The sequence below is a fragment of the Eptatretus burgeri genome, chromosome 3 (genome assembly GCF_056783735.1).
Source record: "Eptatretus burgeri isolate ZD-2024b chromosome 3, Ebu_testis_v1, whole genome shotgun sequence".
NCBI classification, from domain to species: Eukaryota; Metazoa; Chordata; class Myxini; order Myxiniformes; family Myxinidae; genus Eptatretus; species Eptatretus burgeri.
In genome coordinates this window covers 80,087,064-80,113,493 of record NC_140963.1, presented here as the reverse complement: position 1 = coordinate 80,113,493, position 26,430 = coordinate 80,087,064, and the positions used below count along the sequence as shown (strand labels likewise).

Below are 26,430 nucleotides of genomic sequence, written 5' to 3'. Positions count from 1 at the left end.
ACAGCACACATGGCACATAAACTCTCAACCGTGAGATTTCGGCAGTACATTATGAGAAGGCTAAGCATTCAATCCACATTGAATGAGCATTGGTTACAACCAAAACATCTTCCATAACAATGGGCCAGCATATAATCTATGTGAAGTCGAGACCATGGTTTAGAAGGCCAGGACAACATGTGAAGCGGTGCCTCAGGTGAGTTGTGGGCAGTAAAAGCCTCACACATGGAACTATGACAAATGTAGCTCTCTGGATCTTCATCTGTACCCAGCGACAAAACGTTGCTTCTGGATATTGACGTCATGGTCACAATACCTGGATGAGATCCGTGTAGTTTAAAACACACCTTGTTCTGACCTTCGGGGGTACAATAACCCTGTTGCCCACAGCAGGCAACCATAATGCAAGGACAGCTTGTTTTCACAAGCAAAATATGGTCTCACTTTCTCGTGAAACTCATCGGGTACAGTTGACCAAATGCCACTGATAACGCATTGTTTTATTATACATTGGGTCAGGTCCACATTTGTCCATTATTTAATTTGGTTGGAAATGATTGGAGCATTATCACAGTTGAACACACTCATTGGCGTAAAACCTCACCCGGCACAAGTGTATTTTCCTTTTCCCAAGGCAGATGACTTGTTTGCTTCACTTTCCAGTGGAAAGACATTTAGCCGCCTAGATTTGGTAGCTGCTTACATTCAGATGGTACTAGATGAGGACAACATGGAGTATACACGTTGTAACACTCACAAGGGGCTGTTTGTGTTTAATCGATGACCCTTCAGCATCAAATCGGCTACTGCCATATTTCAACTTGATATTGGAGAATCTGCTCATCTGCTGAAAGCAATTCCCAATGTTGGAGTTTTTCAAGATGATATTTTGATTACCCGAGCTGAAAAGCAGTTGTAATCTACTCAAGGCATCAGCGCAGAAATTCTCACTCCCAGGCTGATACTTTGTACAATAGTCATAAGCTGCCAACTTCTGAGCCCAACGGTGAATGTATGCAGAGGCCTGTGAGTTCATTCCCTCACACTCATTTATCAGCGACTGTCATCATGGCTTACGGTCAGTTCCGAGTTCAAAATGTCGACAGACAGAGCATCATTTTCAACCATGGAAAAGTTACGTTCCGCAGCTGACCAGGTGTGTGATGCATTGGCTGTAGGCCATAGAATACTGTCATCATTTCGTCGTTGAACACACATCCAATTCCATAGGACAACGTATCACCGCTGAGAACCAGTGGCTTAACAGCATCATAGCACACCAATACTTTAGAATTGGATGAACACAACTGTTTGGCCTTGTCAAATTCCTTACTACACTGGGGTGACCATGGTCATTCAACACCTTTACGTAGGAGCTTGTGGAGAGTTTCAAGAACAGTTCTCAGATTCAGAAGAAAATTACAGCACTGACAATATAATGGAGAAATTCCACTTCTGGTAACATAAACCTACACGTGTAATGTTCCACGTTTACACCCGCCTCGTCGAGATGTTTGAGAACCACTTCAAGGTCACACCAGTGCTCAGCATCCGCGAGACCGGTGATCAAAATATCGTCTTGAAAAAACTCCAACATTGGGAATTGCTTTCAGCAGATGAGCAGATTCTCCAATATCAAGTTGAAATATGGCAGTAGCCGATTTGATGCTGAAGGGTCATCGATTAAACACAAACAGCCCCTTGTGAGTGTTACAACGTGTATACTCCATGTAGTCCTCATCTAGTACCATCTGAATGTAAGCAGCTACCAAATCTAGGCGGCTAAATGTCTTTCCACTGGAAAGTGAAGCAAACAAGTCATCTGCCTTGGGAAAAGGAAAATAGTCCTGCTTGGAATACCTGCTGATTGTTGTTTTATAATCTCCAAAAATCCGAACTACTTTCACACTGTAATACACTGTTATACATGTCATCCACATCGATTTTGGCTTTAACACCTTTAAGGTGCCGACACCACCTTCAAACAAGAAGGGGGTATTTGTCAAGAATGGCACTGTGATTTGTTGTGTCGTGGAATGTGAAGGAAGCTGACATCATCAATGTGAATGAGCCAACGTCCTGGGGAGATGGTGCGCATACGTGAATCGTGGTTATGGCTTCCATACTTCTGAGTCATGTTTTCATCCATGCAGTTGTGCAGACTGGAATGATTTGGTGTATTCTCCTGTCCACGATATAATATGATTAACACCACAATCATTTTCATCAAAAGCCAATCACGTTTGATGGATTCAAGTCAGTTACGCGCAAATAGTGCAGGCCCATTGCTCTGTATGATCCACAAGGGTAGTTTCCATGACACATCATTGAAGGTGACCTTCACATCAGAACTAACAATCACAGGTATCATTTGTGATTGTTATTTATGACGTCATGTCCATGATTTAATTTGGTTGGAAATGATTGGAGCATTATCACAGTTGAACACACTAATTGGCGTAAAACCTCTCCTGGCACGGGTGTGGTTTTAACCTCTCTTCCAGTTCATTGGAATAAGTTCGCAACTTGGCTTTAAACAGATCCAAGTCACCTCCTCAAATCGTAATACATTTTGTTGAGCGTGACCCTCCCATTGGTTAATCCGCGCTGGCTCAAACGGTGCCTTAAATTCGTTGGAAATTATTCAAATTTCGTTGACACATCTTTACGGTCGCATCATCTGATGAGTATCTCTGGATCTGGATGTTTTTACATTTACCACGTTCTACTTTGTCTTTTTTAAATTAAAATAAAATCTCCACAGGGTTATCGCCACGTCAAGTTACTTGGGGTGTATGGGAAGGTTTCCTTAGCTTCGCTGGGACGTCCCTTTCACTCACATTTTCTTTTAAGAGAAACTGAACGGGATGTTCAAAAAGAAAACGCAACCCATGCTTACGTGTATCGTATATCTCCAATACGTTGTGATTCTGTTTGATCGCCCTGTAGTCGCGTGTTTTATCACTATCCGGTGAGCCGCCTCAATGTTTTGAAATTCACCATTTAATAAATAAGACAATTTTGTGAACGATCGATATTTCAAATGAAACCTCAATCTGAAAACTAATTTTCTTTCTGCATTCTTTCAGAATTCTCGTTCACTTAATTCACCGGGAATATACGTGCCGTCGTTTCTTGGATTGTCTTGGATTGTTTTGACTTACCGGAAATGGAATGACGTATTTCCGCTTCAATTCAATCCTCCTGAGTGGGTAAGTTACGTGAGGGTGGTTTGGTTTATGTTTGTGGCGCGTTTCAGTTTGACCAACTTGTCACTGGCATTGACGCTCACCGTCTGATTTTGCATGCAGTTTTGTACTGTTGTCGTTTTATTGCGCATATTTGTGTACAAGGAAACAGACATGAGAGGATCATTTGGTCCATCTTACCCATGTTGCTACCAAATCTCATTTACTTATTTACTTATTTACTTATTTACTTACTTACTGACTTACTCGTTCCATGGATTATGTGCGGGCATCATGGAATCTTGCTCGCCAGGGTACAGGCATCCATTCTCCTCTTATCTTCCATGTGCAATGTAAATACATGGTGCATACAGTATAGCCTGCTTTGTATCCCCTTACAAAGGAAGGTGTGCTTTGAGATGCAGCACCAGAACAACCACTTTGGTGAGGGTAGACCGCAGGGAAACATCCTTCACCTTGAACCATCTTCCCTGTGGTTGTAAGACAGTATCACTCCAATAAACAAAACGGTGCAAAAACAGATCCTCGCAACTACAGGCCAGGAAACTCCCAATTATAAACAAAGTCCTGGAATCCATCGCAGCTGCCATCGAGTCTTCCTTTTCTCAAATAGCCCGATTGCTGTTTACCAGTTTGGATTCCGCCCTGACAACTTGCAAACAATGGATGGAGGCCATGATGGAGGCAAGAGGTCAGGGCTGTATTTTCTGGATATATATCTCCGGCATTTGATACGGTCTGGCATCCTGCTCTGCTTGACAACCTTTCTGGCTGCGGAAAACAAGTCTGGCTTCTTTCATAGCTTGACTTCCTCCGGTCATGCTGTCAACATGTGGCTCACAAATGAATCCTCTCAGAGGAGGATGGGATGCTCCGGGCCAGCGTCTTCCACCCAGTCTTGTTTCTCACCAACATAAACGCAACAAAATAAGTAAATAAATACATAAATTATGAGTTCCCTTACGCCTTGCAAGGAACTTCAATGCAAGAAGAGGCCATTAGGCCCAGCAAACCCGCACACTGGTTGCCAACCTATGGTTGTTTGTCCATACTTTATCCTTTTTAATTGCTGAGCAAGCAAGCAAGGAAGCAGCACGTACTACTTGTCAAATCTTTGGCATGACTCGGTCAGAGTCGAGCTTGAACCGCCGACCTCCAAGACTCTGAGCAGACGCTCTAGCCGCGATGCCATGTAAACGACCTTTTGTCGGTTTCGAAGACCCATGAAGAGCTCTGGAAGCTGCGAGATGCTCTGGAAAACCATGTCTTCCTTTTTACACTTGACTCTACATTGTGTCGTACAGTAACCCTATCCCACTGACAGGCAAACAGCAGCTGCGCCACTCTTTACTGATCTGGAATTGATTGGAAATCTGATAAATGGTACTTGTCTCTCCATGCTGGAAAATTTTACATTCTCAACCTGCTACAACTATCTATTTCCATGGTCAGCCACTATAAAAGGTTCAGTCTCTTGAACTTTTAGGTCTTACTATCAGCTATGACCTATGCTGAACCGACCACATTGCAAAGCTGGGCCTCCTAAAGCCAGCAACAGAATGGGCATCCTCCGTCATTCCAAATAATTCCTTGGAAAATTAGATCGATACAGCCAACAAGGCTCCATGGCTAAACGGAGTACTGCTCTCTCTCTCTCTATCTCTCTATCTCTCTATCTCTCTATCTCTCTATCTCTCTATCTCTCTATCTCTCTATCTCTCTCTCCTGGAATCCCAGCATCGCACTTGTCTCTCCTGTATTCTGTGGCATCGAAAGCTCAGCATTATTGGAATCTCCCATGAGGAAACTGAAGCCCAAGGCCTGTTGCTCTCACATTACAGACAGTTTGGTGGCCCCTATGTTTTTTAACCTCTCCTCTGACCTTGCTATCTCAGCCCTCTAACCCTCCTCATTCACGACATGCACATATTCTTCCAGTAATCTCCTCCGAGTTAAATTCCCAAAATACAGTCTCACCACACCCACCTGTGTTCTTTTCTTCCTTTTTTTTTGTCCTGTTTGTGGTACTGCCTTCTTTTGACTGTTTTAATCACATTCTTCCCTCAAGAGTTTCGTGCAGGCAATCGACCACCATCTCATTTCATCCCCCATCAATACCTGTAATATTTTATACTCTCATTTACCCCACCAATCCCAACTGTCTTACTTGTGGGTTTCTTTCCCTCCTTTACTCTCATTCACCTGCTTGTTGCATCCACCTGCTGTCCCCATTGTTAGTACATTGCCTTTTTGCCCCCTTTTTTGGGGGGGGGGTTGGTTTTTGGTCAGTGAATCAATAATGAACTTTATTTTAAATTGGGATTGTATGTCGGTTGCCAACGACGGGGCGAACAACACTTCAAATTGAACCGGCACGGCATAAAATCCATGTCGCGATTAAAAGGTAGTGCGATAGTATTTGGGTTAGATGATGCAAAACATTTAGCAACTGCACCCTCTTTCATTCCAGAAACTCATCTGTTAGACAAGTTCTCCAACATATAAGCAAAATATTTGATCAAACAGTCTATTTGGTGTGAATGCAATTCGGGATTACGGTCAACATCTATTTTAATGATTGCATTGTCGGATTGAGAGTGAAAAGAGTTTAACTGATGTGTGATTCACCATTCTATCGGTGGCAAAACACAAGTTGCTGTGTTTCATAGTCTGAGATTTATGGAAGGGGTAAAGGGTAAAACTTTATGGCTTTTATACCGAAGAACTTTTGACATTGGAAGCTGAATTATTGCATGTTCCCAATGTTATCTTTAAACTGTTTAAGACCTTCCCTTCTAGTTAAGACCTTACCAGTGTTATCTCTTACAGAAATGCTCAAATATATATATATATATTTTTTTCTATTTGATCGCTTGAAATTGAAGTATTCAGCTTGAAGCAAACCCTTCACCCCCAATCCAACCTTTTCTCTTTTTGCCTTCATCCTATTCAACCCTAAAAACAAACCATCATCTTGTTTGATGAAAATGTACCTGTGCACTCTTTCTCGTGATACTTTAGAGACTGTGGAAGCATTTAAAAAAAAAATTCATATTTTGAACTTGTAACATCATCAGTGAGTGCAGTGTTTTGCATCCTTTAAATTGTATTATTCTAAGTAATAAGAATGCACACTAATGTGAAGTTGATAGCTTGAGCATCTATTTAACCACTTTCAAATTGACTATCTCACCATTAGCAGATCTTTCCAAAGGAACTGTCCCACAGTGCAATAAAATGTCAATTTGGTTTCAACAGGAAAAGGATCCTGCATTATCACTGCCTCTTTGTGATGAGCTGAAGCAAGTTAGCCCAAGATAATTGTCAGATCCTATTCCCAAGCCTACCTAAGTATCTAAGCCTGGTGGTTCATTTAGAGCCTCCATTATTGTTGTTGTACCGTACTTTTCACAGAGTGTTGGTGCTACTGAAGCAGTTTCTTAGCAAGGGCTATACTGGGTGGTTTGCCATTGCCTTCCCAGCGTTGTGTGTTGGTGCTCTATCCTCTTAGATGCTGAGCATCAAGCAAGGAAGCAACATGCACCATTTTTGAAGTCTTTGGTATGACTTGGACAGGGTTTGAACCACTGACCTCCCAGATTCAGAGCGGAAACACTAACCATTATACCACGAGTCTGGTAGAAACCTCCATTTCAGATGCGAAAAAAACAACTAGAAAATCACTCGGTAGGGCGCATACCACCGCCACGTTATGCCTGATCCACGAGAACACATTTGGGGCCAACACATTATTGAGATATCGTGCTAGATATCGTTTTTAGCCCTATCTCTCAATAGTGAAGAATCGCTAAACATTTTTAGTCATCAAATCCGAATCTTCACCAAAATCTAATCGGTTCGTCCTTGTCACACACCCGACCTGCCCACCAAATTTCATCTGGATCCGTCCACAACTTTTTGAGATATCCTGCACACACACAAACAGACAGACAGACAAATAGGGGTAAAAAAGGATGGGCAAACCTACTGACCATTGGGTGTCCCAAATAGAATAGACTGCAGTACTTGTAAGGGCATTGGCAGAGTATGTTTGAGGTTGTGGTTCAGATGAGGAGTGTTTTGGTTGAAGTCAAAAAACGTCGACTATTTACATTTATACCTTTGTAGGACTTGCGTTGTGTTCAAGCCCTCAATACCCCGTCATTATAAATGGATGACAGAGTATTGATGGCTTGTGTGCAGGACTGTGTGATGCAAACAAGTGTGACCATAAGCCAGAGTGCACAGGTCCTCTGCACGCTGGGACACGCACACTCTGGCTTATGGCCACATGAATTAGATGTGATAAATAATTTGTCTGACTCTTCTGGGATATTCACCTCACAAAAATCGTAAAAGATTGTGGTTTTGGTTGCTTACCGTCAACTCTCACAAAATCACATGAAATTCCACAACATGGCTTGCTAAAAATTGTTTATTGAGATGGGAATAGTATGGTTAGGGATATTGTTATGCTTATAGGTGAGGGCATGTGGGGGAAGGGGAAGGGGGTGGTCAGACACGAGGTAACCTTAGCCCTTAACACCATATGTGTATTCACATCGTTTTTTTAAAAAAGACTTTCAGCCTGTATTAAGGACATGTGATAGGGATAAGTGTCTTTAATACAGCTCACCTAAAGGCGCTGTCACACCTTGACGTTTTAGCCAGCAATGGCAACGTATAAAAATGTATGTAAAAAATTGGCGTACGCTGAAGTTTTGAGGTTTTTTTTCTAAAGTTTTGGTCATATTCATAACGTGTTGGTCGTATGCATAACGTATTAGTAACGGGCACAGAACGTTTCGTTGTGTTATCGATAACTTATACCAACGAATACTTATCCTGTTGTCAGCGTTCACAACCTATGCCCAACGATAGTTTAACTTAGGCATAGTGCGCTGCACGTATCGCCGACGAACTCGTGGCGTAGCCTGTTAAAAACCTGCCGCACGCCGATTTAAATCATGACCGCCTGGCAATTGGAAGTGTCAACATCGCAGTCACACCTTGACGATTTAGCCAGAGTATGCCGACTGATGAAAAATGTGTGTAAAACGCTGGCACACGTCGAATACGGTATGGGTAAGTTGTGTATACGTTAGGAGCACGCTGAAAAACGAGGAAGTACGCTGTAATATTCCGTGGTACGTCTCGTACGTCGTGAAATTTCAAGCATGCTGAAAATTTTACGACGTACTCGAAGTATGGCTCACAAGTTCCGCATACACTGGCATAAGTTCTCTGCACGCTCCGCGATCGTTGACACACGTTACTTGTAAGTTACTCATAAGTCTAAACGCGTCAAGGTAATGTTTAGCATACTCGAAACTTAATTTTGAACCTATGAGTAGCATGCTTTGAACCTATGAGTAGCGTGCTTTGAACCTATGTGTAACGTATCTAAAACGCACATTGTCGTATGTAGACGAATTTGATTGACGTCTTCCGGACGACCACAGAACTTGCTGAACGTGTTTCTAACTTGCATCTACCGTATAATGGTGATTTGGCAGCGTTTAGGGGAATTGGTATATACAAATGGGCTTCACAAGAGGAACCCGTCAGTGTTCCAGACTCCATGTTGAGTAGATGTCTATACGTCTACGTCTTTTTCAAGTAACGTGTTGCGAAGTGTGAACAACGTTCGTGTAGCGTGCTTACAAAACGTTACTCGTAGGTTAGAAATAAGTTTCGGGTACGCTAAACATTACCTCGACGTGTTTCGACTTATGAGTAACTTACAAGTAACGTATGTCGACGTGTGTCAACGATCGCATAATGTGCCTACAACTTATGGCCAGCGTAGCGGAACGTGCGAGTCATACGCCGACATACATCGTAAAATTTCAAGCATGCAAAAATTTGAGGACAACCCAAAAGTACAACGTTTAAAGCCAGCATACAACGACGTATGGCAGTGTTTTTCAGCGTGGTCTTAACGCATACAAAACGTACCCACAACGTATTCGACGTGTGCCAGCGTTTTGGACAAATTTTTCATAAATCGGCATACGCTGGCAAAATCGTAAAGGTGTGACAGCGGCTGAAGGAAAGGGAGAGGGGGGTGGGGTTGATGCTGGGCAAGTCTGTTCTTTCAGATTGGACAGGGTATGATTGTCCACCGTGTCAAACTGGGAGAATGGGGAAGGGTTATGCGGCTTTTCTCCCCCCTCCCACCCACAAATGGAGAACGCTCCACTCCCCCCCCCCTGGCCAAAACCAAACACCAAAACACCAGCTGTGCCACACAACGTTGTGGGGTGGGGGGAGCAGGGTACTCGGACATTCCCATTAGTGTGCGTGCGTGCGTGTGTGTGTGTGCGTTCCCATTCCATCTTTGATGAGCCTGGATGGTGATTGGTTCACTGTGCCTGGAATGGAGGACCCCACTCCGCTCAAGCCATGATTAGTGGACCTTCTGCATGGACAGACGCACCCTGCAGTGGTCTGATTGGCCAAGGTTGATATAGTCGGTTGGGAGGCGGTAATTATGGCAAAACCCGTGTTAGCGCCTCACTCACTCTTGTGTGCTCTGGCTCTGGCGCTGCACTCTGGGACCTGCACTCCTTACCTGTGTTTTGCTGCCTGTACATTTCTGCGTTTGCGAGCTGCCTCTCTGCTTGATCCTGCCTGCTTCCTCTTGGGTCCTGCTCTCCTGCTTGGAGTCAGCCCGTGTGTGGTAGCTGAAGGTGTCTTCAACCTGTGCTATTTCTCCCTCATTCACCTAGGTTTAGTTTGAATGGTCGGCTGAAAGGATGGCCCAGAGGTATGCACACTTGCCTCTATGCTGTCTCGCCTGGATTTGAACCCCGGCATAGCTATAAACTGTCATTCTGGTGTTTCACAGGCAGGGTGATTCATCAATGCATGTTCCATCCTTTGGATGGATGTTAAACGGGTGTCCACTCTGCCAGAATTCATTGGTGGACGTTAAAGATTCCATGGTGGCCGATGCGAAAAGTAGGCTGAACTATCGCTGCCACCCTGGCCAAATTCCTGCCCTAACCAGCAGAGGGCATTGTATCAGTGGCATAGCTGTGCCCTCAGCCAATGATGCTATCCCACAGCCTTGTGCTGCGTCAAACAAAGAAGGTGGTACAACGCAACAGCAGTTGCGCTGACCAAATGGCGATGCTCCGAACGAGATTAAGGGTCTTTCAAGCCTATACTGGTTTTAATTTAATTGTCGGGTGGCCGATGGGGCAGTGCGCCGAGCATGTGACAGCTCTTCTTTGAGCCAGGCACCTCACCTGGCCAGGGTCATAATCGAAGTTGAAACCTGAGTGGAGCTTAGTCAGCCAGACCCAATGAATTTAACACGTATATTGAAATGGGAAGAGGAGAGAAAAGGAGGACAAACAATTGTAATGTCAGCTAATATGTGCAGCAACAGTTAACGTAATCGGGCACTGCAACTTAGATTGAGGAAAAGCTGTGATTGTATGTTGATGCTTCAGCAAGCCATGCGATCGACTTGCATGTGCTTGATGCAATACCAACTTGTCTGAATTCGGAGCCAATCCGGCGGGACCTGGCAAATATTTTGCCAAAATTACTGAGCCGGATCCTGACCGAGTTTTTGTGACCGAGTCACAGCCCTAATACAGTATGTTAAGGGTAGGAATATCATGCTTTTGTAGTTTCTGTATTTTATTGTACTTTTTTGTTCACCTTTTGAACTCCACGTGTTTTTATGATGTCATTATTTTGTTTTTGAGAGCGGTAAAATGTAAATTGTTTCTGGGATGAAAAACAGAAATCGGTAAAATGATGAATAACATGAATGATCAACAATGTATCCTTTCCCTCTACCCTGCTGTCATTTCAGCTCGAAACAATGTGCCTTTTCCCTTCACTGCAATACTCATACATACCTGCTGCCATATAAACCACAAGCACTGTCCAGTGTCTTTCTGTTGTGCCTCTATCCTGTTGTAATCGGAACTATAAACACTTTCCAATGTTCCTCTGTTGCCCCTCCACCCTGCACTTGGTGTGTTTGCCTGCTTTCCACTGTGTTATTGTATTTTTATTCCAAGTTGCATTCCCTTCTATATTCTAGCTCTTGCATAGTAGCAGGGTATCTGTGTTCCAGCTGTTTCAGGGAGTGATGCCCCTGCCCGATGTGAGTCCTACGCTCAGCTAGCTCTGGCTGACAGTACCTGTTGTGGGCTTCTTGTCTCGGGTAATGGATCTCTCCTGCCTTATGGGGGAAGCCTCTTTTTTGCTAAAGCTATGAGGACACTCGTACATCAAACTGCACCTGTAGGTCAGCCTGGGCAGCACAACATAGTGGATAAATGTGCCCATGAAAGTCAGTGGTGGCACCAACTGAGGCATCACTGCACAGCATCTGCAGACAGCTGTGTTCACTGGACCTCAAGGGCAGCCGTCATCATATAGACAACCTGGCCTGTCTGCTGCACCGATGTGCATCAGGATTTACATTGCATTTACTGCATCTGCAGCCAACGATGCTCATAAGAATAGAGTGGGAGAGGGATAGCGCACACCTCTATTGCTTTAATCGCTTCTCTGTGCAGGTTTTTCCCTTTATTGTCACCTGTTCACCACCCATCTTTACCCAAGTCCTGTGGCGAGGGAGGAATGACGTTGCGGATAGGCAGAGGATGCTGCTGGATGTCCTAATTCACGAGTCCACACGTGTGGCGGTCCAGGTGTGATGGTCGTTTCATCGTTGACTTGTAGCACCAGTGACATTTGTATCCTGCGAGTGCATCAGAGCAGTCCTTTTTTAGGGGTAGCACTGTTCTCTCCAGATGGAGAAGGAGATATAAAAGGTTCCCCAAAGAAAGCTTACTCCACTTAGGCTTACCTGCCTTCCGCGACAGTTTGGTCATCCATCTCTCCGGTCGAGAAACAACATATCAAAGTAAACTAACAAATAACAAGACGCAAAATTTCGGTGCCTGGAATGTTCGCCTACTCTTCGTGAAGAACGCAACAGGATTATTATAAGCTCCTTATTCTCACAAGCTGCCAAATACAAAGCTACATGGAAGGTTAAAAACATTGGCACCTGTTTGACTTTGTCAACTTCCGTCAGGCAATGCAAGTGCCATGATGTCAAATACACACATGCCATGAGAGGCTCGGACTGTTGGTCTGACAGTAATCTGTAAAATGCTGTATAATACGAATGATCAACAATGTATCCTTTCCCTCTACCCTGCTGTCATTTCAGCTCCAAGCAATGTGTCTTTTCCCTTCACTGCAATGGATCTCTCTTGTTAGGAGCAAAATTTCACTTACGATCAAACCTCCGATGAGAAGGCAACGCTTCAAGTCTGCTGCAAATCTCAACACTCAACAGCTTAAATGGAATGATATGTAATCACAGCTTCAGTATCATCTTGATGCTGCCTCGGACCAAGTGGATCTACCCACTACCAATGCCAAATTGGGATTGGCGGTTTTATAAGGCAGCTTCTGACATTCTCGGTTTCATCAAGCGTATTGTCACAAAGATTGGTTTGACAAGAACACCAGGCCACCAAGATCAATGTCTATCATGGTGTTTTATCAACGCCCCTCTATGGATGTAAAATCTTGGACACCCTATTGTAGCCATAACAAACCTCAATCAATTCCATCTGTGGTCTTTGTAAGATTCTCTGCATCACCGAGTGAGACAAAATACCTCACACCTCAATCCTAGACTGCTGTTGCATCCAAGGAATTTAGTATTACTTGATGCAAGCCCGGCTTCACTGGTCAGGACACCTCACAAGCATGGAAGACCACACAATCCCAAGAGTGCTTTTCTATGATCAACTTGAATTTGGTAAATGGTCAGATGGTGGACAAAAGAAGCGCTATAAGGACATCCTTAAGTCTACACTCAAATATTGTGCCATTCAAGTCATCACCCGGGAGCATCAGGCCATAAGCAGGTCAGCTTGGCGCAACATTTGCCACAAAGGCCTGGACCACTTTGAATGTGGGAGACTTGCCATCGAGAGACAGTGTAGGCAAGAAAGGAAAACCGGCCAATGTCAATCTCTGCAAGGACCAGTCCATACCTGCGATGTTTTTGTGGTCGACGCTGTGGGTCTGCATTGGCCAATACAGCCATCACACAATGTACAACGCTTAGTGAGCATGCCAACGAAGCAGAGGGACATTCGTCAAAAGTGACTACTCACACCGTCACATCACTCTAGCTCTTACACCATCCTGGGAAGAGCATGGCCCAACATCTTTTGGCAATGACTTCTGGTTCACTCAAACAAGTGTATTCATCCAGCCACCCCTCCTTTTGCAGAGGGAAGAGCAGTGTTGCCCATAGTGCTATGGGAAGTAGCATCACTATACCAAGGCTGTGTATGTTTGAAGTCAAGTCCTATGTTGTCTGGTTTCTCTGTCTGCATATATGTGTTCGTGATTTGTGTGACAGCTCTTCCTTGAGCCCTAGACAATTAAAATTCAGTCTCTTATTGCTGTAGGAATAAAACTAAATAATAAAATCAAGCTTTCTGTTGTAAACTTTCTCTCAGATCAGATAGCTCATCGTTAGCATACCCACATTTGATCTTTCTGGACTGGGTTTGATACCCGACTCAACTATAAACTGGCATCCTAGTGCTTTGTGGGCGTGGCATTGCATCAGCGAGTGTGTCATTCTTCAAAGTGACATTAAGTTGGGTTTCCCTGTCTGCTTGCATTTTCTGGGAGACATTAAAGATCCCTGGTGACTCTCTAAAACAGTAGGCCATAACATGCTGGGAGTCCTGCTAGCCAACATCCAAATTCATACCCTAATGTGCAGGGGCATTGCATCAGCAGCACAGCTGCATCTCGGTAATGATGCAACTGGAAGGCTGAATTTGTAATTGAATCCTGGTCCAATATGCATTCGCTGGAATAGAATCTTTAAGACTAAGCTTATGAATACAGCTTGGTTTCTGCTTTGAGTTGCACCATGGTTTTGTTATCAAAGGAGGAACCGGAGGCATAAACACACTCGAGTTTTGTATAAGCACTTGGATAATTACATTTTGGGACAACTTTCATATATGAAGGAGCTGAACTTGTGTTATTGTTATTGGAGACTAATATGAGACCAAACTCAGATTTCCTCCCCCTTCATATAACCTTCCAGTTTAGTGTTTGGTGCCTTTATGAATTGTGCCTGGATGAAGTGGAATGAATTTTTTTTCAATTACTATTATTATTATTATTTTTGTGCCAATAACGCTCCATGGCACTCACTGATGAACCTCTGAAAGTTTGGCGAAGATCCATTTCGCCATTTCTGAGAAAAATGGTGACAGACACAGACAAACGGCTCTTGTAGTACTAGTGGGCCCGTTGGTCCATTGGACCAAATTTTCATTGGTCTTCACGGACTTAGCAAACCTACCTGCCATGCTGCTTGGGCATTAGTTTATCTTTCACCAAGTCCAAATGTGCTTGGACCAGGGTGGGTATTTTATGTTCGTTATTGTTATTGCCAAATTATACTGCTGGTTATTATTGTTAATATTATTAATATTAATTCATTTACAATGTTGCATTGTTACCTTTGTTACAATGTTACCATTCTTTTTATTTATTTTGTAATTAGAATGCCATGTTGTGTAAGGACCTATTCTTGGGAAAAATGCCAGGGGCATAGAAAAGGCCCCTTTATTTGGTTTGTGACATGTGGCAAACAATAGAAAAGGGACATTTCATAGCTTTTAGAAAATGCCAAATAGAAAAGATGCAAGAAAAGATGTTCCATGGCTTTAGAACATATGGAGCATTGAAAGAACATAGAACATATCTTTTATGCATGTTATACTGCCCTTGTGTTCTTAGGAGGAACCAAGTCATGCTTTATAAAAGTTCATATATAGGGGCGCCCAACATATATAGGTTAAAAACCCGTCAGTTCGTTAAAAATTGTGTACCTTGAAAACGAAAACGCACAAGATAATGTGCATATGGTCGTAGTTCATGAACTGGTCATCATTTGCGTTACAGGGTCAAAATATTCAATTTTTCAGTTTTCTCTATGATGATAGACATCACCAAGCTACATGCGCTTGTGTGAAAAAAATTAGCAAAAACCAATAATTAATGGCGAATATGATATTTTTAATTATGAACTTCAATGGATAATGCATTACAAGGAAAACACATTTTCGCGTTTATCTCGAATTCACCCTTTCTGAGTAAATTGGATGTGGATCAGTTATCCTTTGGCCGTTTTGGACAATTCAGGTGCCAAATTAATCCTGAGAATCTGCTAGATACATAACTATGTAAAGATATTTACTAGATCTCTTTTACGAGTTTGTACATATTGGTCAGGGTTTGCTGAATAATAACGAGTTGAATAATCAATTTTGCATCATGCAACAGCAAGTCCCAAGTGTTACTCACCTTAAAAAATAACAAGATAGATTAGATTAAAGCTTATTGATTGAAATAAATTCAGTTTATTCCAAATTTGACTCACCACATCTGCCGCCTCCGCCTGTTTACTCCACCCCTGACTTGTATCACTTATTTGCCTGTTACACAAAAACTATTGCATATTTCTTATTTCTGTTTTTTCCACATTAAACTAGACAAAATAAAATTACCTTTCTTCTCATACTAAGATATCTAGATATCTGTGGTTTTTCTGGTCTGTAGTCAAAGTGGAAAGTGGATGTTTTGAAAAACATGTAACAACTCTGCCTTTTTAGGGTGACCAGTTCATGAACTACGACCATATGTGAGATTAATTTGGATAAAAAATTGGTGCCCCTTTATATGAACTTTTCTTGAGCATTACTTGGTTCTTCCTAAGAACACAAGGGTAGTACAGCATGCACACAATATTTTTTTTTGAATGTCCCTTCTTTTTTATCGTCTGTGTCATTTTCCACAAGCCATGGAATGTCCCTTCTTTTCTATTGTTTGCTACATGGTACATACCATATAAATGGGGTGTTTTCTACGCCCCTGGCATTTTTCCAAAGAATGGAATGATTTCTCTGTGTTACGTACGGTATTCCATCGTTCAGCTAGTTGTCTTCCAGCATGAGCACACCTCAAAAACTGATGTTTTTTTTTCCAAAGTCCACTTTTACAGTGTCCCTAATTTTTGCTATGTCACTAATTATGCGACTGCGGGTAACTTCGAAGTCTCAACAAGTGTCCCTCGAATCATATTCAAAATTTCACGAGGTTTCATCCAACAGTTCATAAGTTATGAGCCCTCGCGTTTGACTGTTTTACTACCGGAGTCAAAGTTTTTCTATGTCCAAGTTTTTTGGGTTCACCCCTATGAGGAAAAACGAGCAAAAACTATTAGGTGGAATTTGTTTTGAAAGCCATTAATTAGATGTATTGGCCGATGTGTATTCCAGGTTTCACCTTGTTTTAATGTCTAGTCTTTGAGATATGAGTGGCAACACATTTTGGGCAGACAGACAGACAGACTGACATACACCAGCGTTGATTTTGAGGGTTTTCGTTAAAAACTCAAGAATGTGGAAATGGAAGTTGCTGAAATTTGGAACATATTACCTCGACATACAAAGGATTTCCCTTCTGAAAGTTGCAGCTGATTTCGTCCAGTGGAAGCTGAGAAATGAATTTTCAGTCCGTGTGATAGTTGCATACAGAGAAATGGTCCCATATAAAGGGAGGGCTACTTTGCGCCTCCCTTAATTTGTACACTTTGCTCTGTACACCATAACATAACGTGCGTTTAAAACATGGGAATTCTTCTGGATTCTTTGTAGTTAATTAACTTCGGAGAACATGACGACCATTTCCATGTATATGCCTGGTGTTAGCTTAATGGCTCGAGTGGTGGGCTTGTGATCCTAGGATCCTGAGTTGAAATCCCACTTGGCTGTTGAATTAATACCAGGTGGGGTTGACTCTGCCTGTCATCCTTCCGAGGTCGGCAAAATGAGTGCCAGCTTGCTGGTATCCTGTGTTGGAGTGGCGACCCGTCCAGGATTGTCTCCAATAGCCAAGGAGACTGCTTCGGCAGCACCGACGCTCTGAACAGAGTATGGTCCCAATGGATGGATTTCCATGTATCACATTCCACATCAGAATCCCCCAGTAAAACTACACAAAAAATCACACACATGCACATGCACACACACACCTCATCCATTTGTAGTAGAAAGATGGCAAAGCCTTCAATTGTGATGACCATGAATTGATGTGAATTATGCTGAGAGAGATGGGGATGTCAAGAGCACCTGATATGTCTGATAAGCCTGCACACTAAACAAGAATACACAGGAAGAACAGAGTATGGAGAGACATCATAGTTTGGAATTGAAAAAGGGGTTAGACAAGGGTGCATTCTCTCCCCTTGTTATATGTATATACAGTGGGGAGAACAAGTATTTGATACACTGCCGATTTTGCAGGTTTTCCCACTTACAAAGCACGTAGAGGTCTGTAATTTTTATCAGAGGTACACTTCACGGTGAAAGACGGAATCTAAAACAAAAATCCTGAAAATCACATTGTATGATTTTTAAATAATTAATTTGCATTTTATTGCATGAAATAAGTATTTGATCACCTACCAACCAGTAAGAATTCCGGCTCTCACAGATCTGTTAGTTTTGTCTTTAAGAAGCCCTCCCATTCTCCACTCATTACCTGTATTAACTGCACCTGTTTGAACTTGTTATCTGCATAAAAGACAGCTGTCCACACTCAATCAATCAGACTCCAACATCTCCACAATGGGCAAGACCAGAGAGCTGTCTAAGGACATCAGGGACAAAATTGTAGACTTGCACAAGGCTGGGATGGGCCACAGGACAATAGGCAAGCAGCTTGGTGAGAAGGCAACAATTGTTGGTGCAATTATTAGAAAATGGAAGAAGTTCAAGATAACAGTCAATCTCCCTCGCTCTGGGGCTCCATGCAAGATCTCACCTCGTGGAGCCTCAATGATCATGAGAAAGGTGAGCGATCAGCCCAGAACGACACGGCAGGACCTGGTCAATGACCTGAAGAGAACTGGGACCACAGTATCAAAATAAACCATCAGTAACACACTACGCCGTCATGGATTAAAATCCTGCAGCGCACACAAGGTCCCTCTGCTCAAGCCAGCGCATGTCCAGGCCCGTCTGAAGTTTGCCAATGACCATCTGGATGATCCAGAGGAGGAATGTGAGAAGGTCATGTGGTCTGATGAGACCAAAATAGAGCTTTTTGGTTTAAACTCCACTCGCCGTGTTTGGAGGAAGAAGAAGGATGAGTGCAACCCCAAGAACACCATCTCAACCGTGAAGCATGGAGGTGGAAACATCATTCTTTGGGGATGCTTTTCTGCAAAGGGGATAGGACGACTGCACCGTATTGAGGGGAGGATGGATGGAGCCATGTATCGCGAGATCTTGGCCAACAACCTCCTTCCCTCAACAAGAGCATTGAAGATGGAGCGTGGCTGGGTCTTCCAGCATGACAACGACCCGAAACACACAGCCAGTGCAACTAAGGAGTGGCTCTGTAAGAAGCATCTCAGGGTCCTGGAGTGGCCTTGCCAGTTTCCAGACCTGAACCCAATAGAAAATCTTTGGAGGGAGCTGAAAGTCTGTGTTTCCCAGTGACAGCCCCGAAACCTGAAGGATCTGGAGAAGATCTGTATGGAAGAGTGGGCCAAAATCCCTATTGCAGTCTGTGCAAACCTGGTTAAGAATTACAGGAAACGTCTAATCTCTGTAATTGCAAACAAAGGTTTCTGTACCAAATATTAAGTTCTGTTTTTCTTATGTATCAAATACTTATTTCATGCAATAAAATGCAAATTAATTATTTAAAAATCATACAATGTGATTTTCAGGATTTTTGTTTTAGAATCCGTCTTTCACAGTTGAAGTTTACCTATGATAAAAATTACAGACCTCGACATGCTTTGTAAGTGGGAAAACCTGCAAAATGCGCAGTGTATCAAATACTTCTTCTCCCCACTGCAGTTAGTACATTATAAGGAAATCAAACTTTGATGACATTGAGGCTGGAGTCAATATTAGAGGAAGATGTATTAACAATCTAAGTTATGCTGATGATACCACTCTGTTGGCAGAAGGTCAGACGGTGAAGAAGGAAAGCAAAAAAGCTGGTTTTTATTTAAACCTATAAAAGACTAAAATCTTGTCAACTAAGAAGATAGATTTGTTCAGATTGGTAGACAATCATGTGGAATTAGTGGAAAGTTTCATCTTTCTGGGTTCTAAGATTGAAGTGAGTGGAGAATGTAGAGGATAAATTAATGGACTGTGAGTATTGGGGAGAATAGTGATGTCAGGATTGACAAAGATCTGGAAAGACGAAGATGTGACAATACAAACCAAGAGGAGGTTGGTGAATACTCTTGAGACTAATGTTAAGAATTCCATGGATTGCAAGAAGAACAAACAAGTCGGTGCTTGAAGAAATTAGAAATGTACATTAGAAACACTGATGCTAAAACAGCAACTGTTTTATTTGGACACATCATGCATGCAGAAAACAAAAGTCGAGATCACTAGTATTTTGCAGTTTGGCTATACAGTAATCCTGTTTTTATGGATTCTATCGACCAAAAATTTATAAAATCCATTGTCTATCTTTTCCTCCAATGCACTTTGAAACTCGCCTTCACTGTCTATCAGCTGGTATATTCCATTACAATAGTGTTCTGAGTTTTTAATAAACGATACTATTGCATGATAAGTGGGTCATTCCATGTCAAATCATCAAAGGATCTGCCGTCATCTCTCAGATTTTTGTAAAACTTTGGGAACCAATTGGGACCCATGAAAAACGCCAAGAACTCAAATATTTTTGCTAACAGCCTCTTAATTAGTGAGATACAGACTAACGAACTTTGGACTAATGAGCACGACATCGCGAATTCAAATGGCCATATCTCTAAAAGTATAACACCTAGAGAGCTGGTTTTGGTGTCATTTTAAAGGTATTTTCATGCCTTATGAATTTGTCTGGGCAACATTTTCCTACCTCCAACCACAAAAAAGTTATCACAAAATATAAACTTCAATCGTGAATCACCAAAAAATGTATCCTTCAAATTTCCTCAAATTCATCCCAGAGGTACCTTATGATGTCAAGAAGCTTCCACATAAATTTTGTGATGGGCACTCCAATAGTTTCTGAGATATGAGCAATAATGTACATGTACGTATGGCATATAGGTTCGAAAATCAGCATTTGTAATGTATTATACAATCAATAAGTGAGTTCAAGTACAGTGTTCACTAACCTGACTTAGGCTTTCAATTTCCTCTTCAATGCAGCAACAGCAGCACTTGTTTCTTCCCCTCAGGCCCAGTTGAAAATGAAAGTATATGATACTTCAAAGCAATTGATGGTTGTTCCCTGTGTTCCCTGTCATGGCTAGGTTAGAATGATTGTATAATACATTACAAATGCTGATTTTCGAACCTATATGCCATACGTACATGTACATTATTGCTCATATCTCAGAAACTATTGGAATGCCCATCACAAAACTTATGTGGAAGCTTCTTGACATCATAAGGTACCTCTGGGATGAATTTGGGGAAATGTGAAGGATACATTTTTTGGGGATTCATGATTGAAGTTTATATTTTGTGATAACTTTTTGTGGTTGGAGGTAGGAAAATGTTGCCCAGACAAATTCATAGGGCATGAAATACCTTTTAAAATGACACCAAAACCAGCTCTCTCGGTGTTATACTTTTAGAGATATGGCCATTTGAACTTGCGACGTCGTGCTAATTAGTCCAAAGTTCGTTAGTCTGTATCTCACTAATTAAGAGGCTGTGAGCAAAAATATTTGAGTTCTTGCCGTTTTTCATGGGTCCCAATTGGTTCCCAAAGTTTTACAAAAATCTGAGAGATGACGGCTGATCCTTTGATGATTTGACATGGAATGACCCAAATACGTGTAGGCCTACCTTATAATTCCATTTCTACATCGACATTCCGACCTTAATTTGTTTTTACAGGTTTATGTTTGGTGAAAAAGCTGTCATTAAACCTACTCGGCTGGCTCGCTTCATCTTCCTGCCATGTGCAACTCAGAGTAAGTACAAGCAAAAACGAAAACAAAAACTTACCAGCATGGAACCAAGTTGTGCTGCAGAGTCTGATTGGTTGCATTTGTCCAATTGGTTGACACTTAAGAGCACAGCACTACGCAAGTGACCAGTGATCCGCAGCAACGTGGGAATTCCCCAGTTTCACACTGACAGGATTCCAACTACCCGGTCCAATAGATCACAGGGAATGTGATGAATGGAGATAACAACAAAAATAGACCGACTTTGTTGTTCATTGAATTATTTTTTTCCAGAGAACAAATCTTGTTTTCCTTTTTCTTTTTTACTCCACACAAATAGCTAGCTGTTCAGGTGCCCTGTTCATAAGGTGTTGGAAAACCGCTGGCTGCCACCTTCTATGTAGCATATTGGGCATTGCCAAAGCACTTGTTACCAGAGTGCACTTTTCTGGAACACAGAGCTCGCTAATCGATGCTAATTACTCATTTTGGGTGCGCTCCATTAATAGCTACAGTGCAATGAGGACGTTTTCCTGCCCTGTGTTTCAGTTTGCCATTAATGAAGAGCTTTACCCAACATTAACAGCCTCCCTACTGTTATTTACTCTCTGTGACCCCGAGAATCCATGCACAATGTGCAGTATGGCTTAAGATACGTTTGGGAGCACCAGCCAAAAGTGCTGCTCAGAAGGGAGTTCATGATTTTGCTGCATCTCACATATTGTGAAACATTATTGTTTCATCCTGTTCGCTTTGGAATACTGCAGCACAAATTCTCATATATTTTACTTCTATATGAACAACGTAGCGAAATAATTGTACGACATTCCACTATTAACTTCTTCTTCTTTTAACGTCCATTATTAACCCACCTTTTCTTGTGGGGTCGGCTGGAGGAAGATTGGCCCGAGTTTTGATGAACCGGTTGGTCAAACCTGATGTTCGATTGTTTAGGGCAGCAATTTGGAATGTGACCATGGTGGTGACGATAGGTCGCCTCCTCTTCGCAAAGGACACCATGTGATCTTTAACGTCCACCAACGAATGTTGGCAAACGGGGTACCCGTTTAATGTCCATCCGAGGGACAGCACACACATTGATGAATTATCCTGCCTGTGAAACACCGGGATGAGAGTTTATAGCTGGGTTGGGAATCAAACCCAGGACAGACAGCTTTGAGGAGAGTGTGCGTACCATTTGGCCACCCTCCCAGCCAGACATTCCATTATGAACAATTTGCTGATTCCAATTAACAACAGCACATTCTTCATATTGGTCGGTGTCTCGCTTGCTTTGAAATATACTTGGGTTGACCAGCAGTGGACCGTGTCATGGCCAGTTGGACAGATCATACAAGTGGAAATCGAAAGGTTCTCAGTAGAAAGGTAAAATAGGAAATGTGGCTTCATCGGGATAAGTTGTTGTTTTTTAAAAATAACTTTCCCTTGATGACTGTGTGTGTACTGAGAAGGTAGATAAGTACGTATCATACGACTAGCCCCACCCAGTTCACTACTCTCTTTAAAAGTGGATTTTGCACAAGTCTTGGCAGAATAGCCGAGAGGGACACACACTCGCCGCTGACCTGTTTCGCCTGGTGTCGAATCTCAACCCAGCTATAAACTGTCATCCTGGTGTTTCACAGGTAGGGCAATTCGTCACTGTGTGTGCCATCCCAAGACTCTTGATGTTAAACTGGGTGTCCTGTCTGCCGGTGTTAGTTTGTTCATGTGAAAGATCCCACATTGTCCTTCGTGAAGAGAAGGCGAGCTATCTCAGACACCCTGAAAAATTCCCAAATTCCTGCCGTGACTTCCAGTATTGTAGTAGCGACCCATCTTGGATTTAACCCGAGTCAAGAAACTGCTTCGGCAGAACTGACGCTCTATATAGACTATAGAACCGACACTCTATATAGACTAGAGCATGGTACATGATTTTGCACAACAGTTTTTAAAAGAGGAACGAGTGCTGATCTGTTGGTGCACTGTCCCTTGAGTCCCATCCACTTTTATTACCTTGTGGATGGAAAGAATCCCATAATGTCTTTTGCGAAGAGTAGGTGAGGTGAGTTGTCACCAGTACCTTGAACAGATGACAAATTCCTGCCATAATCGCCTTCAGTTGAATGTCAGGCCAGGCCACCCAATTTGTGAAAGACTTGGACCAAAAATGTTCTTCAGTTGACCACACAAGTACTCGGTGGAGCGCATACCTCCGCAAGGTTGCACAGTTTACATTCTGTATCCTACTGACAGGCCAGATCTGGATCTGGACCTGAACCAACATTGAATCGGCTTGTTCTTGTCACCAACCAACTCATCCAGCTAGTTTTGTCATAACTCATCCACAACTTTTTGAAATATCCTGCTAAATATCATTTTTGGCCCCATCTCTCAATGGTGAAGAATCACTTAAAAGAGTTAAGAATTCTTGGATCTGAATCCAAATTCTGATCTTCACCAAAAGTGAATCAATTCTTCCTTGTTCTACAAGGAAGACATTAATACGCTACTCCACTTTTGTGACCGTGACCATAAACAAGTCCTTATCACACACCCAATCTCTCCACCAAATTTCATCCGAATCTATCCACAAATTTTTGTGATATCCTGTTCACAGATAGGGGTGAAAACATAATCCCTGCACACCTTCGGTGATGGAGGTAATGAGGTGGGCCATTAAAGTAGTAGTAGTAGTAGTAGTTCTTGTGCAATATTTTGTCGATGAGGAGAATTGTTTCTCATCAGGTTTACTGAACAGAACTTTGGAAGAGCTTCAGGCAGACGTTAGAACGCAAAGATCCCAACATGGCAGACACGGTGAGCAAGTCTTCAGAGCATGCTTGTCCTGAGGATTCACAAGAAACTGCCCCTGCTCACAGGGAAGAATCTTCTGATTGTAAGTAATTCATTGTTCTGTCAATGTTTGTTTAGAAATGTCTTCTTTTGTTCTTGTTTTTTTTTTTCTTCAAAAGCTTAGTGTACAACGTAGTTTGTGTGTTTGATGGACTGTTTGTGTACAGTTGTGTTATTGTGTTGGGGGCTTTGTGAAGGTGTTTGAGCTTGAAGATGGTTTGCCTAAAAATTGTGTGCGTGCGTGCATGCACGCGCATTTATTTAGATTGTAAGCCATTTTCATGTTGTTTTTTTTTGTTTTTTTTTTCCAAACAACTCCACAACACATTCATCACTACCATTAGATGCCTCATATGAAAGGTATTGACAAGGGTGGTGTGTTTGCAAAATAGAAAATCAGTAGAGATGGGGTGGGGAGGTCACCCCTTACTCATTCAGGGGAGGGGGTTGGCACTCATGTTGACCCCTCTACGGAAGCGAGTGTCTCAGACCTGGGAATGATGTGGCAATTTTGTTTTATGTGGAGGTACCTTCGCTCCAGATTAGGGAGGGGGGATGTGGGGGGAGTGCACATGTACATTGAAAAATCCGAAGCTTCTTTACTTGATTCATGACCATAACGGCGGATGGGTGAATTCTAAATAAATTTCAAAGTGAAAGCAAAAGCGGTAAACTCAGCACTCCGACACGGCATGGTATCCAGCAAAGCAAGGCAACTTATGACTACCTTATCGACTCCCCCTTTCCCACTCCGCATTCCCATTTATTTATGCTCGGAGAGAACATTTATGGACGCCAATCCACCTGCAACCGGCTCTCAATCGCTGGATTATTCGATATCCGGCAGTAACCTGGAAATCTCGATATCTCTTGCAATCTTTCTACACAAGTTAACGGATAGTTACAACATTATAAACGTGTCGCCTTTTTTTTTTTACTTTCTTCCACTTTAACAGAAATCTCCTGCTTCAACCAACATTTTTACATGGTCGTGTATAACATGCAATTTATAACGTACAGTGATCAACAGGCACTTGTAAGTTATAATTTGTGACGATACACATTAATGCACATCTTGTACTCGTGCTCATATTCACATTTGGAGTCTGCCACCATGTTGCAAATTTGTAAGAAGGTCTGCAGTGTTAATATGGGAAAAACTCCTGATTTCCATCTGAATCGCTTAATAGCTCAGCAGAAGAGTTTATAAGCAAGAGACCTTGGGTTTGAGTCACCTGCAACACAGGAATTTATACCTCTTAAAAAAAAACAAAAAAGAACATTTTTTTTTTTTATTGTTATTTACATCAAAAGTTCAAAAGTCCGTTTATAGCACAGCATTAGTGTCCAAGCTGACCCAGCCAGAATGGCCAACCACATTCAGCAAACAAACAAGCTTGTTTTCAGGAATTGCATCATTTGTAATTTATTTGCTTTCCTTCACGTACTATTTATCACTGTTCATTCTACTCTCACTAGGTTTCAGCGAGTTAAAGAGGAAGTGTTTTATTTCCTGTATAATGCGTTTTGGCAGAAAATAACACCACAGGAGATAGCATTGTTATCTCCGCTACTGAAGGTGTACTTATGGATCCAGATACCAGAATTTTTTAAGTGATTCATCACCATTGAGTGATATGACTAAAACCGATACACAGCACGATATGTCAAAAAGTTGTGGCCAGGTTGGGTGTGTGATAAGGACGAATTGGTTAGATTTCGGTGAAGATCCAGATCTGGATCAGATAATATTTTTAATCTGTACTGTAAGTACAGTACAGATTAACATCTATGATGTACTGTAAGAGAGGTGTGTGTGTGTGTGTGTGTGTGTGTGTGTGTGTGTGTGTGTGTGTGTGTGTGAACATTTTTCTCAGAGATTGCCAAACTGATCTTCGTCAAACTTTCAGAGGGTCATCAGTGAGTACCGGGGAGTGTTTTCGGCAAAAATAATTTGAAACAAAAAAATTGGATTTTTTTTATTTTTTGTCATTTGTAGTGCCTAAACCTTTGTAGCTAGTGAAACATGATATTAAATGATCCTCGACCCCATTCCTTAGGGGGTGTAGGGTAGTGTTTTATGCTGTATATATAAAAAAGAGAAAGATGATTTCTTCAAAATGCCAACAGGATTGGAACAGCACCGGGCAATGCTGGGTATCCTCGCTCGTGTTGTATCAATGGGCCTGTAGAGGAGCTTGCTTACAAACTACATGCAGCACAAAGACATCAGGAGGCAGCTTTGTAATTTTACATGCTTGATGAGAATGTTCGGTGATAATTTTCCTGACAGAATGGAACAGAGGTAGCTGACTTACCTTTGAGTTGTCT

The 26,430-nt window shown here is 42.2% G+C and overlaps 1 protein-coding gene across 3 annotated transcripts in view; it reads left to right on the top strand.

The window, feature by feature from the left end:
- The first annotated feature begins 3,082 nt into the window (after positions 1-3,082).
- The window catches only part of SMUG1 (single-strand-selective monofunctional uracil-DNA glycosylase 1), a 39,360-nt gene continuing 16,012 nt past the window's right edge, over positions 3,083-26,430 (top strand). For all 3 annotated transcript variants that reach the window (XM_085874179.1, XM_085874180.1, XM_085874181.1), the window contains exons 1-3: positions 3,083-3,212; positions 21,188-21,264; positions 23,992-24,142. In XM_085874179.1, the coding sequence (XP_085730305.1) occupies positions 24,052-24,142 (91 nt within the window). In that variant the 5' untranslated portion in view covers positions 3,083-3,212; positions 21,188-21,264; positions 23,992-24,051. The remainder of the gene's footprint in view (positions 3,213-21,187; positions 21,265-23,991; positions 24,143-26,430) is intronic.